Here is a 17,726-nt window from a genome sequence, read left to right as displayed (position 1 = left end):
CTATGCCGCAAGATTGCTCAACAAATCCCAACCCTACGGTCAATTTCCTTCGTTTTAACAAACAATGGAACACACACTTACTTCTGGTTAGACACCTGGCTCACCCCAAAACCCCTAGCTACCACCTACCCACACCTCTTCTCACACTCAACACTGCAGCTGGTGAAAGTGGCTAACATCTTGCGTTTCAGTATCGAAACAAACCTCCGTAATCGTCTCTCCCTTTCTGCAGAGACAGAGCTGGTTTCGCTTCTGGCTATTTTGCAGGACTTTGCGCCTTCGGCAGAGGAAGATCAACGGTTCCTCCTTAAGGGTCATGACTTCTCTGTTGGGGAACGTTGCAGAAAACAAAAAATTTCCTACGGTTTCACCAAGATCCATCTATGAGTTCATCTAGCAACGAGTGATCGGATTGCATCTACATACCTTTGTAGATCACGCACGGAAGCGTTCAAAGAACGGGGATGAGGAAGTCGTACTCGATGTGATCCGAATCACCGGAGATGCTAGCGCCGAACGGACGACACCTCCGTGTTCAACACACGTACGGTCAGCGTGACGTCTCCTCCTTCTTGATCCAGCAAGGGGGGAGGAGAGGTTGATGAAGATCCAGCAGCACGACGGCGTGGTGGTGGATGCAGCAGTCACCGCAGCAGGGCTTCGTCGTTCTTCTGCGAGAGGGAGAGGTGTAGCAGGGGAGAGGGAGGCGCCAAGAGTCAAGGGTGCGGCTGCCCCTCCCTCCCCCCCTTTATATAGGCTCCCCAAGGGGGGGCACCGGCCCTAGGAGATGGGATCTCCTAGGGGGGCGGTGGCCAAGGGTGGAGTGGCCCCCAAGACAAGTGGGGCGCCCCCCCCCCACCCTAGGGTTTCCAACCCTAGGCGTAGGGGGTGGGCCAAGGGGGCGCACCAGCCCACTATGGGCTGGTTCCCCTCCCCACTTTAGCCCATGGGGCCCTCCGGGATGGGTGGTCCCACCCGGTGGACCCCCCGGACCCATCCGGTGGTCCCGGTACAATACCGGTGACCCCCGAAACTCTCTCGATGGCCGAAACAACACTTCCTATATATAATTCTTCACCTCCGGACCATTCCAAAACTCCTCGTGACGTCTGGGATCTCATCCGGGACTCCGAACAACTTTTGGGTTACTGCATATTCATATCTCTACAACCCTAGCGTCACCGAACCTTAAGTGTGTAGACCCTACGGGTTCGGGAGACATGTAGACATGACCGAGATGGATCTCCGGTCAATAACCAACAGCGGGATCTGGATACCCATGTTGGCTCCCACATGCTCCTCGATGATCTCATCGGATGAACCACGATGTCGAGGATTCAAGCAACCCCGTATACAATTCCCTTTGTCAATCGGTATGTTACTTGCCCAAGATTCGATCGTCGGTATCCCAATACCTCGTTCAATCTCGTTACCGGCAAGTCACTTTACTCGTACCGTAATGCATGATCCCGTGACCAGACACTTGGTCACTTTGAGCTCATTATGATGATGCATTACCGAGTGGGCCCAGAGATACCTCTCCGTCATACGGAGTGACAAATCCCAGTCTTGATCCGTGTCAACCCAACAGACACTTTCGGAGATACCCGTAGTATACCTTTATAGTCACCCAGTTACGTTGTGATGTTTGGTACACCCAAAGCACTCCTACGGTATCCGGGAGTTACACGATCTCATGGTCTAAGGAAAAGATACTTGACATTGGAAAAACTCTAGCAAACGAACTATACGATCTTGTGCTATGTTTAGGATTGGGTCTTGTCCATCACATCATTCTCCTAATGATGTGATCTCGTTATCAATGACATCCAATGTCCATAGTCAGGAAACCATGACTATCTGTTGATCAACGAGCTAGTCAACTAGAGGCTTACTAGGGACATGTTGGTGTCTATGTATTCACACATGTATTACGATTTCCGGATAACACAATTATAGCATGAATAAAAGACAATTATCATGAACAAGGAAATATAATAATAATCCTTTTATTATTGCCTCTAGGGCATATTTCCAACATTCTCCACCAAGCAAGCTTACGGCACCATTATGGCAAGGCCAGAAACGGACCTCATTGCTCCCCTCATCTGGAACACCAAGGCTTCACGCAAGATCAAGATCTTCGCTTGGCTACTCTTTAAGGATCGCCTAAACACCGCCGTGAACCTTACCCACAAGAACATAATCCCGTCGGACTTATGCACACGGTGTGCCACGCTACCGGAAGACTCCATTCACCTCTTCATCTCTTGCCCCCTCGCCAACAGAATCTGGCAGAGAGTTGGCATTCTGCCTCAAGATGAAGACCTCAATGAACTTTGGGACGTTCCACTGCCTCACCACCTGCCCAAGAACGCATGGCCTTTCGTCCTTCTTGCACTACTCTCCTCCATATGGGCCGCGAGAAATGATATGCTCTTTAGAAATGCTGATCAATGTTCTGTAATAACTGTTAGGAACCTAGTAGCAGACTTAGATCTTTGGTCACATCGTCTTGTTGATACGGGTGACAAGGAGGACGTCTCCTCGTGGCGTACCTACCTCTCTGCACGATGCACCGTGCCTTTGTAAATTGTTTCTGCTGCTCCGGCAGTCGTTTTGAGCAATATATTCAGGTGGGGAGCTCCCCCCGGTGATTCTCAAAAAAAAGATATTAGCTACCAATATGAACTACACATACTTGAATCGCCACCGATAGGCTTTACACAATGCATTAGAAACTCAATTACAATGATGAGACAAAGGCTTAGCCATTTAAACATCGACTAGAGACGTACTCCAAACTTGACATACATGGTTGAAGATAGAGTAGGAACACAAAACCTCATGGAATCTAGACAACCAGACCCGCCATAAGGCACCTTCACTGGCTCCACATCGACGTTGAAAAAAGACGCCTACCTCTTCACCACCATGCTGCCGCTCTCTAGAAAGAAAGCGGCGAAAAACACAAGAAAGCAAACAAACACCGAGAGGGAAAAATAAGGTCCGCGCCACCCGACCGTCGGATCGGTGATCGGAGGCGAGGGGATGCGTCGACTCACCGGGAACGTCTTGGCTACATCGCATGGTGACCAAATTTTTGTTACACGCCCTAAACTCTTCCAAATTAGCCACAAACACACATGATCCACCACTCAAGAGCCCAATGACAACTTTTTTTTCCAAAGCCCTAATGATAACCCTTGATCTGGCTGGGATCATTAGCCACTCTAACCACCACTCGACCGGGAGGCCCCACCCGCAGCTTAACAAAACCACCTCCGCCGCTGTCCCCGTTCCCTTTTCCCCTCCGATCGCAGCAGCTTCCGCGAAGACGGAGCCGCCCCCATTAAAATACCGAACTCGCCACGCCCCCGCATCTCTCCACCCTCCCCGCTCCTCCTCCTCGGCCTCCGCCGCCCCCGCCCCCGCCTCCCCGAATCCCAGCCCTAGCGGCCGGCGAGCGCGGCGATGGGCGCCGTCGCCTCCACGGTGGCGGCGCGCTTCGCCTTCTTCCCGCCCTCCCCGCCGTCGTACGGCGTCGAGCCCCCGCCCTCGCCGGCGGCCGCGGCCGCGGACGGCGCGGTGGTGGAGCTCAGCGGGGTGCCCCGGCGGGGCGGCGTGGAGGCGCGGCGGCTGCCGACCAAGCGCGGCTCGGAGGTGGTGGCCATGTACGTGCGCCAGCCCGGGGCGCGCCTCACGCTGCTCTACTCCCACGGCAACGCCGCCGACCTGGGCCAGATGTACGAGCTCTTCGTCGAGCTCAGCTCACACCTCAACGTCAACCTCATGGGGTGCGTACGTCTCCCATCTGTTAGTAACGTTTCGCTATGAATTACGGTGCTGCTACTGTCAGGTTGCTCGATTAGTAGGGTGGAAGGAATTGGATTTAGTAGAACTTGACTGCTTGGGTTTTGCTTGTTGGGGTATGCTTAGGAACGTTTGGGCCCTGTTGTTCCGTAAAACGTCGATGGAAGTTCAATCTTCAAGGTCGTGCTGGCGGTTGGTTGTGCATCCACGCCTTCATGGAAAGTAGTATTAGTCGTTAGATACTTTTGTGATTTGATTGAGGTTGTTGAACCCATGGGAATGTCTGCGAGGCCGTTGTTATCGGCTGGGTGGTCCGAAGACTAGGCCAGTCTGGTCAATAATTGGTTGATTTGATTGAAGTGGATCATTATTTTTCTAATAAATGTTAGAGGATTTAGGACTGATTGGAAAGTTTGGATGTTAGTGTGCTGTGCTAGTCAGTGGTGGGAACGTCTACTTTATGTCATTGTCACTGCTAGAGTCGTTTGAAAATTCTCGTATCTGTGCACGCAAAATGAAACATTTGGATTCTAGTGTTGAATTGTGAATCTTCTGATCCTACCTTAAATAATTCAGTTGGTAAGGACTGAAGATCCATTGTGTCGGAATGTAGTTTGGTGGTCGCCATTTTTGGCCACAATCTGAATGCCTCATTGGCACATTCATATGTTCTTTTTTATTACCAATATTAAGTTTCTTGCCGTGCGGAAAAATAAACAAACAAAAGGTTTGCATCATTGTTGTTTGCTCCGTTTGGATATTTATTTTTCCTAGTATAGGGATCTTATACTGTTAACGATGAGGACAGGGTTTTTACTTTCTTTTTACTTCACTTCTAATTAGATTCTTGTATAATTATTATAGTTATCGTTTCTGTTGTACCTGCAAAATTGGTTAGGTTTGTCTAGAAGTTTTAGCTATAGATTTGTTTCGTTCTTCTGTTTAATGGATACCCCCCCCCCCCCCCCCCCCGGGGGGATAATTTGGTTTGTTCTTGATAAAGTAATGAAATCCCACTTGGGCACTTTGATTAGAACTATTGTAGGTAGTAGTGAATAAATGAAGGAGCTTTTGTTGGTAGCTTCTGTTCCATCTACTCATTTGAGTGGGTCAGGCTTTTGATGAGGGAATTGGGCACTCCTGATCAGTTACTATGTTTATAATTGATAGACTGCCAGATGAGCTGTTTACTGGTTAGATTAATTGAGTTGTCCAGTTGATATTAGGCATACCCAGTTTCAAATCGTGTGGTGTGGAGCAATGAACAATTGCTCTATCGTGTCTCCAGCTTCTTGTTTGAGTAGCCATTTTTTTTTCAGTTGAGTAGTGAACACCATTTGTATCTGTCTTATAGCTCCAATGCCAGTTTGTCCTTTCTTTCATCTGTTTGCATATTTGACTTTCCAAAGGGTCTATCTCTAGTTTCCTTGACCTTATAATATAGAGTAGACCAGTTGTTGCTTTGACGCGTGGCAGCTACAATAGGTCATGCAAATTTCAAGGAGAATTCTTATATATTACTGTACTTGATTTAAGCTCTGTGTTTGTGTTTATGATATGTATGTTCTTCCATTTGATACTGTTGATAGTTGATACTTACCAGTCATGATCCTGCTGGCAGTGTCACATATATTTCACTGATCCTAATACCCATTTTGGCTTCACACAGTAACTAATGAAGTATATTCTTTCCCACTTTTACAGTTATGATTATTCTGGATATGGGCAATCATCTGGGAAGGTATAGACTCAATCTTTTTCTAGGAAAGTACTTTTCCTCTCCTCTTCCCCTTTGCTTTCTGTTTTAAGATGTTCAGCTACCATCGGTTTGCATAGCTGACTTGATTTATTTCTATTTGATTCTGCAGCCAAGTGAGCAGAACACTTATGCAGACATAGAGGCCGCTTATAGGTGTCTCATAGAAACTTATGGGGCCTCCGAGGAAAACATCATTCTGTATGGTCAATCAGTTGGCAGTGGCCCTACTTTAGATTTGGCATCTCGTTTGCCTCATTTGAGAGCAGTGGTTCTACATAGTCCAATTTCGTCTGGCTTGAGAGTAATGTATCCTGTGAAACATACATACTGGTTTGACATATATAAGGTGATTATTTTACTTTGTTTCTTTCAGTTTCATCTTTTCCTTGATCTGATCCCTATATTTTTGTTTGCAGAACATTGACAAAGTTGCATTGGTCAAATGCCCCGTGTTAGTAATCCATGTGAGTATTCTAGTGACAGCAAGATTCCCTAAAGGTCTTAAAACTCCATATGACATGAAATGCTTTTGTATTTTAATTTTGGTGGTGTTCTTTCCTCCTATGAAAAGGAAATCAATAGTTGGTCCCGTACCAGTTTGGTGGCGCGGGGATGGATTGGAGCCCTTTTTAGATTTGATTATCTCTATATTGTTTTCTCCATTCTCTTCAAATATGTTTCAAGTTAGATGCTTCTAGCACAGTTCTAAAAACCGAACCGATGACCCCAGCCGCCAGGCTGTTGGTTCATCGGTCAACCTGCTGGTTTGCCTGTCCAACAGCCAGTTCACCTATTCACTCACCGGTCTTATAAGTTTTAAGAATATTCATTTGGCATCATATAATGTAATTAGTAAAACAATCACATGTAAAGCGATAGATTAAGTTCAACATAGCTGTACTGTTGTAATGCCTATGTGACTGTCCTTTCCTTTTGAAGAGTACAACTCTTTCCTTGGACGGAAATTTAACAATTTCTGATTATGGTGTTTTGGGAAGAGATGCCTGTTCCATAGCAACATCAATATTCCCTCACCTATTTATGGCATTAAAACTATTTCATCTGCAGGGTACGGCTGATGATGTTGTTGACTGTTCTCATGGGAGAGCACTGTGGGAACTGTCCAAAGTGAAGTATGAGCCTTTGTGGGTCAAAGGTGGGAACCATTGTAATTTGGAACTCTATCCCGAATACATTAAGCACCTAAAGAAGTTCATCACAGCCATAGAGAAGTCCCCACCACTGAAAGATGAATCTCCAGAAAGTTCAGGCCCTTCAGATCTTGAAACAGGATCTGAAAGTATGGAGAGTTCAAGAAAAAGCACGGATGTGAGGGACAAATCAAGGTCAAGCACTGATCACAGGCGGAGTACAGACCGACGGGAGAAACCAAGGAGCAGCATAGATAGGAAGGATAAAGGCAGAAAGAGTGTAGATCATCCTGACAAACCACGGGCTAGTGTGGATCAATCTGATAAGCCACGGAAAAGCATTGACCGGTCTGTATATTCTTACATGCACTCTGTTTGTTTTACTGTTTAATGTGGATTCCTGTTACAGGACATATGCTTGTCTTGTCTTCTTGACTCTTGCAATGAATTGTGTGACAGCTTTGGAGGGATGATGAGGTCGGTTAAATTGTGCAATATTGACTGCTTCAAAGTAACTTCCACTTCCGGGAGCTGAAAATAGTGGAAGGTTAGTTTTGATAGTATCTGTATTTATTTCATCTGTATAATCTATTCCATTGGGTGTTTTTAGTTTTGCTGTGGAAGGTGTATTGGTTTGGGTGAGGGTTATGCACACTGAATTGTTTCGTGAGAAGAAATGATCATTCATTCCCGACCCCCTGAGTTTTCAAAGCCATTCATTTGGCACATCAACAATGCTACTCCCACGGAGTATGAAGCAACACCATTGTTACACTGTACATAAGTAGTTGTATCATTACACTGTCGTAGTTTTTCTTTTTCATAGAAACATTTGATAGATAACTAAACTGGGAATTTGTGTCTTCCCTCTGGAAAGTTCTCTTCAAATATGGATTTATGTCACTTGATTGCTTTGTCATAGAGCTTGAGCTTGAAACGAATCACTGGATCATTCAATGTAATCATCATCTTTGTTCAGTTCAACGCTCATGTTCTAGCTATCCTGTTTCTCTATTAATACAATATATACTCCCTCCGTCGCAGTTTACATGGTGCCTGCACATTTGAGGTTCAAGTATGACCATCAGTCTGACCAATGAAATGTGGGTCACTGTCAATGTAATTAAAACTCGAAATACAAGGATGACATGTAAACTAGGACGGACACATACTTGCTAGAGAATCATGCAAGAACAGCTTGCATGTTAATTGTTGTGGCTGGTTATTACTCTCTCAGATATATTTTGTCCTAAGTCTAAACTCATAATATTTCACCATCTTCATATAAAAATATATCAAATTATACTGTACCAAATAAATAGTGTGAAAATATATTTCATGGTGTATCTAATGATATTGATTTGGTGTTGTAGATGTTGATACTTCTTTCTATAATTTGGTCAAAACTATAAAGTTCGACTTAAGGATCATTGTAGACAATTGCAAAATGATTGAAATTATGAACAAGAAATTTGTAAGCTATCATAATTGAAGCTAACATCGCTTGACATCATAGTTTTTAGGAAATTTAGGTACAAAACATCCTATTTCGGGGAAAAACAAATGAATTTTGAAGTAGTTGTACAACATCACTTAGTCGTCGCCTTTTTCCAAAGTAGTTTATCCAATTCCAATGGGCTTCTTTTGTATCTACCTCCATGCGTTAGTGTGAATGGGTCATTTTTTCCTTCTAATTTGTAGTACATTTCAAGAGTTTTAGCTGGTTCCTTGTTAGATAGTAGGTAGTGAATAGAAACTCAGAAGCCCGTTGGACATGATGTCTTCTTCAGTTATTTCTACTATTTGTGTTAAATTCTTTGTGGCTTGTATGTACTTCCCATTGTTTCAATTATCGATGACAAAATCGATTGGGGCATTTAACCACTGCATAAAGAACGAAATTTTGTTCCAACATAAACTGACAATAACTTTTGGGTCTGCTCTGTTATGTTTGTCTACCTGAGACCTTTTGTCAATGTCAAGCAAACATCCAAACATATTTTCATTAATCAAGATGCGGCCATGGCATGGGCAACAACTTATATATTCTGAAATACAAACCATCGTCTTTATTTGTGACACATTTATCTTAATGCACATGTATCATAAGCATCATGAGAAGTTTGTACCTGATTTTAAAGATGCGTGTACGAAGAGTTTTACTTCAACAACAAGTGGCTTGACTTGTTGTGCGAGTACAATCTTGAGGACAACGGATGGTAAACCTATAAGTTTTTTGGAAAAAATGGAATGCTACCTATCATGATTATTTTACACAATTGATACGACCTCTACTCGAAAGGACCAAAGGAATGCATAATGTCGTCAAGAAAAGATTTTCTGGGAAACTTAGTCTTTCAGAACTCCCTGTAGAATGTTTTTTTTTCGAGAAAACGCAGAAGATTTGCATTTCATTGCATTGAAAAGGAAGGGGTTTCAGTTACATCCTCCTAGGAGGCAGTTATACAGGGTGAGGGTGCTGCAATTAATGTACATCCTAGGTTTGGGGAATGAGGGCACGCAGGCCCAACGCGCCGGCTCTGGCCCAAAGGGTCGCCTCCTCCTTGATTTTATCCAGTAGCGTAGCTATAGAAGGGCTGGCTCTGTCGAAGACGCAGTCGTTCCGATGCTTCCATAGCATCCAAGGAATGAGTAGTGTCGCCAAGGCGAGGCCCTTGCACATAGGCTTGGGCGTGTGCTGCCGCACGGAGAGCCACTAGGTGTTGGTTGATGGCTCGCCATCAGGTGGGGTGCAGGGAACCCTTAGCCAGCTCAGGATTTCATACCATACCTGCCGGGAGAACGGGCAGGCGAGGAGGAGATGCTAGAGGGTCTCCGGCGCCTGGTCACAAAGTGGGCAGCACGCGGGGTGCTGCAAGCCGCGACGGGCGAGGCGGTCAGCAGTCCAACACCGCTCTAAGTAGGCGAGCCAATGGAAGAAGCGTACCCGGGGCGACGCCCAACATTTCCAAGTGAGCTTCCAAGCATCACATGCGGTGGATTCGTGGAACATGGCAAGGTAGGCGGACTGCGCGGTGTAGGTGCCTTTGGAGCTCCACTTCCAGAGTAGATGATCTGGCTCGGCGGAGAGCGTTGTGTGCTCAATCATGTGCCAGAGTTGCAGGTACTCACTGATCTCTTGAATCCCAACGTTGCCCTGTATGTCGCGCGCCCAATTGTTGGCCTGAAGGCCATCCGCCACCGTCCGCAGCTTGCGGCGTCTCTTGGGGATGCAAGAGTATAACGCCGGCGCGATCTCGCTGACGGAGCGTCCGTCAATCCAGCGGTCCTCCCAGAACAAGGCGAGCTGGCCGTTGCCTATCTGCATGGTGGTCGAGGCAAAGAAAAAGGCGCGCTTGTCGGCGAAGAACTGCAGGTCAAGACCACTCCAAGCCCTGGCGCTGTCGGTGCGGCTTAGCCACAGCCAACATGTGCGGAGGGCGAGGCCTGTGCGCTCGAGGTTGTGGACACCAAGTCCTCCAAGCGAGATTGGCCGTGCGACGCGCCGCCAGTTGACATGGCAGTGGCCGCCGTTGGCTTCGGCGCGTCCGGCCCAAAGGAATCCCCTCTGTATCTTCTCCAGCGCCTTGATGATCCGCTTCGGTGGTGCTAGCGCCAGCAGCTGGTGGATGGGGATGGCGCTGAGCACGGCCTTGACAAAAGCAAGGCGGCCAGCCTTGTTCATGAGGCGCGCCTTCCAGGTAGGCAGCATGCCAGCAATTTTGTCAACCACGGGTTGGAGCAGGGCAGCGGATGGGCGCTTGATCGTGAGCGGGATGCCAAGATATGTGATAGGCAGGTCCACGATGGGGCAGCCAAGTGCGTCGATGATAGGCGCCATGTCGTCGGCGTCGCAGTAGATGAGTGTGGCAGAGCTCTTCAGGAAGTTCACCTGGAGGCCCGACGCGCGTCCGAAGAGCTGCAGGACTCCTTTCACTGCCATGGTGCCGCCCGGAGTGGAGTGGCAAAATAGGATCACATCGTCCGCATATAGCAAGACGGTCAGGATCGGGCGCCGCGGGTGAAGCTGCTGCAAGATGCCCGTCTCGGTGGCTCGGCGAAGGAGACGGCTAAGCGTGTCGACCGCGAGGACAAATAGCTGGGGCGAGAGGGGATCGCCCTGTCGAAACCCGCAGCGATGCCAAATGGTCGGGCCGGGCTTGCCGTTCAGGAGCACCTTGGTGCTGGCCGACGAAAGCAGAATGGCCAGCCAGTCCAGGAAATGGTTGCCGAATCCGTATTGGCGCAATACCTCGAAGAGGAACGGCCAGCTGATCGAGTCGAAGGCCCGTGCCAAGTCGAGCTTCAACAGCAAGCAGGGGGCCTTGAGCTGATGGAGTAGGCGCGTGGACTGTCGGACGAGGACGAAGTTGTCATGCAACGAGCGTCCAGGGATGAACGCGTTCTGGTTCGCGCTGACGAGGGCATTGAGCTTGGGCGCGAGACGCAGCGAGAGGACCTTCGCGAAGATCTTGGCGACGAGGTGGATGAGGCTTATCGGCCTGTAGTCTCCGAGACAGCGAGCGTCCGCGCGCTTGGGCAGCAGCGTGAGAAGCGCCTGGTTAAGGCAGCTGAAACCACGGCCCCGGAGCGCGTAGAGCTGCTGGAACGCGTCGATGAGGTCCTGCTTCTCCCTGTAGAATGTGAGAGGGTTTTCATTAATCTTTGTGAAATTAAGTTTGATGAAGATTTGAATTCACGTGAAAAAATATTCCAAATTATGCTGAAGAATGTAGCTGAACATATACAAAGAGAGTGCATTTAGAATTTGAGGAAGAATTTTAAAAGACAATTTTCATTGTCTTGTAAACTGTCACTCCCTCTGTCCTAGTATCAAAAAACGTCTTACATTATAGGACGGAGGGAGTACAAACCAATGCCAATCTTGACATATATAGTTATGCAAAAGTGCAATGATCATGGAGCAATGGTTGTATTCAGCAGTGCAGATATGACCATTACAAGTTCTTGCACAAAGTACCAATTCATAGTTATGCATACACATTTTATACCAAAATGATAAAATATGCATCCATATCTAGGTATATTGTGCAAGTGTGCCTTTGAAGTTTTCAATATCAATAATGTTTCGTTTTGCCATCACAACATATAATGAAGAGAAGGGCAACATGTGCAATTTTTTTTTAATTGAGAAACAAGTAGGAAGGTAAGTTTGAAAACACATGTTGCATGTATCTCATGAAGGGTGGCATCCATTCATTGAAGTGTTTGTTATCAAAAGAACTTGACGATTTCAAAAAAGGCCATTGATAAGTTGTACATTCGATAATTCTATATGTAAGATGCAAGAAAGAACCCATGAGGTTCTGCTAGTTTTGACTGAATGTGCTACAGGCACTTTAAAAGGTACAATATCGTTTCGGGTCCTTGGGTGATAAAAAGGCAAATGGCAAACTATCTATATACACGGAGGATATGCTAATCCTGTGATGTCAACCTTCGAAAATGATGTGTATGGCAACCTTTGACCATGGTTGTTTACCGTTGGCGCCTTTTATCGCCCGAGGAACTCTAAACCAAATTTTCTTGCATCTTCGCTTAAATGATTATGTGCTTCCAAGTCCAACTTCAATGAAGTTCTCCAAATCATTCATAAGTTCTTTTGATAGTGATCACTTCATTGTAGCGGATGCCATCTTTCATGAGAATGAGATACGTGTAACATGCAGTTTCAATTGTTTCTTAATATAAAATTCTCTTTTTGCATATTTTGTCCTTCTGTTTAGTGTATATTATGATGGCAAAATGAAAACATCATTCGTATTGAAGGCTTACCGAAAAAGGCTTTCGCCCGCTTTATAGATAAAGCAAACCGCCAAGAGCACACATACAAGTACCAGTCCAGGACACACGCACCCACAAAACACAACAAGATAACCAAAGGGTTCTGCTGAGGGCACAGCTCAACAAGCCCTAAGAAACAACAAAGAAAGCTGCACGGCCAAGGTCGGAGCCAAAGCCGAAGAGGAACACCAAGCATCTAGTCAGGCTCTGGAGGAGGCGGCGGTGGCGGCGGCGATAGGCGGACAACCATCGAGCGAAGGTTGGCGATGAAGGCGGAGATGGCGTCCCGGTCTCGAGGGCGGCTAAGTATTGAAGACTTTGAAGACATGCTCGCACAATATACTTATAACATATGGATGCCATATTTTACGAAACCACATTTGCAATTTAAAACATGTATACATACATATGAATTCGTATTTTCTGCAAAACATGTAATGGTCATATGTCAATACTGAGCACTCAATTTGTATCAATTTACAATACAATGACAAATTTCTTTTAAATTGTTTCTCAAACTCTGAGTACACCCTACTTGTATATGATTCAGCTGTGGTCTTCAAGAAAGAGAAATTTGGGATGCAATAAATCCGTTTCTTTACATGTGAATTAAAATCTTTACCAACTCATTTTTACGAAGACTAACAGAAACCTTCTCACATTCTACAAGGAGTTATGAAAGACTGATTTTCATACGAAATATTTTTCTTCAAGAGATTATTCGAGGTCATATCGACTTTAAAAGAGACACAGTAGATAGCATCCACCTTTTCCTGAGGCCATATAAATTTTCCATCTATTTGTTGTCCTCAAAGTTCAAGCCGCTTCTTTTTTACATGAAACTAGGATATGTCTTTCTACACACATCTTTTAAAATCAGGTGGTAACTTCTCAAGATGCTTATGAATTATATGCTCGAGAAATTTAGCAGCATTAACATAAATAATGTGCCACAAACAAAGAAGATGGCTTGTATTTCAGAATACATAAGCAATTATTGATGCCATGGTCGCGTCTTGATTAGTAAAATTGTGCTTGAACGCTTGCTTGATATTGCCATTATAAAGGTCTCAAAGAGCCAAATAAATGATTTAGTTGTCTCATTAAATAATAGAGCATACCCAAAAGTTATTGTCTACTTGTGATGGTTGGTTCCAAGGAGTGGAGCAAAGGCCATTTCACTCTTTACTAGTCTCAAATGTGGTGTCAAATGATATAAAATCACCAAAGCATGCATGATCCATGATAGACTAACGTATGCCCAAATGAAATTAGCTATTTGACCACCTTCCTCATCTATCTGAATGGCATAAAAATATATAGAAATCCTCTGTATGCTTATTACTCAAGTATTCTAACTGTTTGCGCATCACTGGATTCTGAATACTTATTGCGTTTGCGACCAATCTCATTATTGCAATCCATCCTTGAGAATGACACTTTCTCCACTCATGTGTGAAACTCCATGAATACATCTGGCACCATCCCGACTTCCTGTATCCGGTGAATTAGCATCCTGTCCACTTCTCTAACACATCTTTGGGATCTCAAGCTTATATGCAACTTATGTGGACTAACAAGATAATGATTGTGATCGATACAACCTTTTGCGCTGTCCGAATCCCCTATTTGCTGACACTCAACTGACCACAAGCATCGCAACCCGTCATTGTAGTGTCCTTTGATGACTCGGTTCTCAATGTCCTCGGTTATTGCAATTTATCTGATAGGTGCTTTGTCTGACTGTTTCTAATACTGAACCTAACCTTAATGGCATAGGTGTTGTGCATCTCATAAGCTTTGTCCTTTGATTTGAAGGACATTAATTCCAGCTGCAGGAACGATTCGAATTTGCCAACTTTAACCATGTGTTGTACAACACAATGAGTTGAGAATGAAAAATAATATCATTGACAACATTTTTCCAAGACAAAGTAAATGACACTCAATCTGTTTCAAAATATAAGACGTTTTTGGCCTAAATTTAGAGCAAAAAATGTCTTATATTTTAATACGGACGGAGTATGTTTTTATAACATATAGTTAATATTTTGTTAGTTAATTTGATGCTGAAAGTGAGTGTCAAAAAATGTATCCGAGCCTTGTAAACCCGAGAGAAGGTAGTACTCCTACTTAACATTGGAAATAAAGACTCCTACAGAAATGCTGTGCGATCATGTGTACCTTTGTTCTCACACATGCGTCTAGGCAAAGCACCCCTGCAATGGACGTGGCCTAACGAAAAACTACACCTATTAGATTGCCTTGTCGCACGTTAGCGCTGGCAGCGTGTCCAGATCCACCACAAAGCAGCCTACAACAACAGTTAGGACGATGGAAAAGTTAATCCACGGAAGTTGTGAAAAGGTAGAGTGCTCGCTGGTACTACATGAGCTCTGGGTTCGAGCCGCTTTGCTGCCCCTGCAAGGAAGACAATGTGTCGCTGCTGCCTCCGTCCAGGACCAGGGACGCGCCGAGAAGCGAGAAGCGACGGGCCCGCCCGCCCACTCGGCTAGGAGGTCGCGCCCTCGTGCTCCGGCCACTCCCAGTGCGCGCAAATGATGCCGTCGCCGGAGCCCGACGCGGCGTTGCACGTGCTAGCAGCTCACACGGTAAACGCAAGAGCTGCCTTTTGCTGCTGGCGTACGAGTGCGTTCCGAAGTCGCCTGACTGCTGCTTCTCCACAAAAGCTTCCAGCAGAATGGACATTAAACCTGTCTCGCCTGAGAGATTATACATATTTTTGGTAGGTTCAGCGAAAAGGCGAACGGAAGAAATTCAGTTCCATGAACCTCTCGGCCAAGTGTGAATCGTGAGGACGCACACGGGCGCATCTGGTACAGCTTGAAGCCCCAGGAGACCGAGTTGACTGTCTCCAAGAACGCATTCCGGGCCCAGCGCCTGTTCCCCAAAGCAGCAGTACCGAAGCTCTCATTCGGCATCTTGCTCGTGCTTTAAGAGCCATCGGCAATGGCCAGCAGCTGAAAAGAGGAACCGTCAAGTCAGTCGACGCTCGAAAGCCGAATCAATGTACCGGCCAAACCCAACCAACTGCAACAGTTGACGCTCGAAAGTCTAATCCACCTCTGAAAACTGACCAAATTCAACCGACTGCGAACGGTTTTGCCGACGACGAGCGTTCACTCCTAAGCTCCTGAAATTCAATGGCACCGACAACGGCGGTGGTGTAACACTGGTGCGTGTGATCTTCCATGCGCGGCCATCTGATTCACGCTCGCCACCGGTTGTTTTTGGTCATCGTCTGGGACTCTGATGCGTAAATATGGTTTGAAGGTACGTGTTGGGAGAACACGGGAACCATTACTATAGATCAAATGGAGGTGAGGTCGAAGCCCTAGGTTCTGGCCTTGGTCACCGAAATCCTTTCTAGTTGGCCACTACACTTTGCTCGTTGCATGCATCCATGGGCAGAATGCCCAATGCACCCAAAATCTTCAGCCGTAAGCAATGGCAGATCCTTGGAGCAGTTTTAATTCACAGTTCACAAGAGATCATCGGAAACTACTGCTTGCCAAACGGCAAGGGACAAGCTTTGAGCACTTCCAAGGACGTGAATATACTCAAGCCAATAAGAAAATGCCGAGGGATCAGACTACTATATGGCCTGCAAGTACAGATGCGGCATTCCACGCGCAGGAGATACGTGCCACAAGGTCGGGCTTTGACCAATGAGGTGTCGAATGTCCCTATAAATCCACCCTCTCAGCGTCCTGCTTCTCTCCTTCCCTTTCCTGTTCGTTAGTTACACGACCGACATACTCGACGAACAGGGCCACGGTTAGTTATGCAGCCGTTGAGCTGTGCAAGCTTCTTGCTTGGGGTGGCCGTCCTATGGGCCACCCTTGAGCCCTTCGTCGCCATTGCGCACAGAGGTATACACCGGTGCTTCTGAGTGTTCATGCTAGAGCTATATAAGGCCTTTCATCCGACTGCTCTTTTCTTTCTTATAGTTCACACTGGCACAGGCATGATCATTTATGATTTTGAACAAAACTCTGACATGCTTACTCTTTGTTCTCAGAGTTGCTGACGGCAACCGACAGCGTGAGAGGACCGGAAACCAGGCTGCAGGTAAGTACTGCAAGGGGTTGTCAAAAACTTATAGGTGTTTCGATGAAATGCACTATCCGCCGGGGATAATGTATAACTAAAGTTAGTCTTGATATGCAGGAGCCCACTGTCGACAAAACCATCACAGACGAGGGAAGCAGAAGCAATGCACTGACAAGAGGAGAGATGGTTCTTGGAGATGCAGCCATGGAGAAGACGGATGATAGAAGCACGGCAAGCTCAGCTGCAAAACATTCTGTTGGACAATGTGGGCATGGAGGAGGGAAGGATCTGAGTATGGACTGTTATTTTAGGAGCAGGAAACTTCATCCAGGGGCTTACTTCGATGGCCACATACCCTTCACCGCTGATTACCGTAGACCACGGAACCACCCGCCCAAGAACAACTAGGAGTGGGTAGGGTATAGCTAGCTTGTTTCCCTTGCCTTTTTTCTTTTTCTTTTGGCTGGCCATTCTATTTGTCAGATATGGCCTTCCTTCTTGTTAGATATAGGTGTTTAGTGACGTTGTGTTTCTCCTGTGGCATAATAGTAATATCAGTGCTTTTACTTTAGAAAGGGTGAAGCTTATGTTGGCAGCTTTTAATTTCCTAACAGAAATCATTCTCAGCAACGAAATGGAAGAATTCATGAACTGACACACTAACATTTTCTGATGGATTTGAATATTCCCTCGTTCTAAATAATGCACGAGATAGAAAAAAAACACGATTAGCGGTTGAGATGGATAAAGGTAGGTATGAATGAGACTCTGAAATTTGTCCAATTTGAATTGATCGATCTCAGTTTATTCCCTCAGCATGAAATTCCACCTCCACATTCACAAGGAACTATACATAGCAGCCAACGTGTGTCAAAATTGAGGTGGATTCAGTGGAGGCTGGCCAGGGAGACTCTCCCCGCCACAACACGGTGGCACCCCGCCGCCCGCCGGTCTCCTACATTGACTTCGGTAGGAGGCGGCAGGAGGCTACTTTGCCCGGCGCCGTCGAGGTGAACAGATATGCTCACTATTTTTTGAGGAAACCCAACGAGGTCAATTGGTTTGAAGCTCCAAGTATTGTTCTGTTTTTTAGCAGAATTTCCGAAAAGCTAAACCACATCTTT

General features: G+C 46.0%; 2 protein-coding genes across 6 annotated transcripts; both read left to right on the top strand.

Moving 5' to 3' along the window:
* The first annotated feature begins 3,318 nt into the window (after positions 1-3,318).
* On the top strand, positions 3,319-16,589 carry LOC125520528 (uncharacterized). 5 transcript variants are annotated; one of them, XM_087537785.1, is made up of 7 exons: positions 3,319-3,797; positions 5,518-5,554; positions 5,682-5,918; positions 5,989-6,036; positions 6,641-7,071; positions 7,183-7,270; positions 16,571-16,589. In XM_087537785.1, exons 1-6 carry the CDS (start codon positions 3,475-3,477, stop codon positions 7,256-7,258), a joined length of 1,152 nt encoding a protein of 383 aa, XP_087393911.1. In that variant the 5' UTR covers positions 3,319-3,474; the 3' UTR covers positions 7,259-7,270; positions 16,571-16,589. The 5 variants fall into 5 exon arrangements, with proteins under 5 accessions (XP_087393911.1, XP_087393910.1, XP_087393912.1 ...); XM_087537784.1 differs by lacking the exon at positions 16,571-16,589 and adding an exon at positions 12,547-13,052; XM_087537786.1 differs by lacking the exon at positions 16,571-16,589 and adding an exon at positions 12,514-13,052.
* LOC125520530 (uncharacterized) lies at positions 16,021-17,199 on the top strand. Its single transcript, XM_048685484.2, has 3 exons — positions 16,021-16,421; positions 16,571-16,620; positions 16,720-17,199. Exons 1-3 carry the CDS (start codon positions 16,334-16,336, stop codon positions 17,008-17,010), a joined length of 429 nt encoding a protein of 142 aa, XP_048541441.1. The 5' UTR covers positions 16,021-16,333; the 3' UTR covers positions 17,011-17,199.
* Positions 17,200-17,726: the final 527 nt, after the last annotated feature.

Source organism: Triticum urartu, chromosome 7A, assembly GCF_056163025.1.
Source record: "Triticum urartu cultivar PI428250 chromosome 7A, HENAU_Tu73, whole genome shotgun sequence".
NCBI lineage: Eukaryota > Viridiplantae > Streptophyta > Magnoliopsida > Poales > Poaceae > Triticum > Triticum urartu.
The sequence above is the reverse complement of the archived record's forward strand: the minus strand, read 5'-3'. Positions and strand labels throughout refer to the sequence as shown.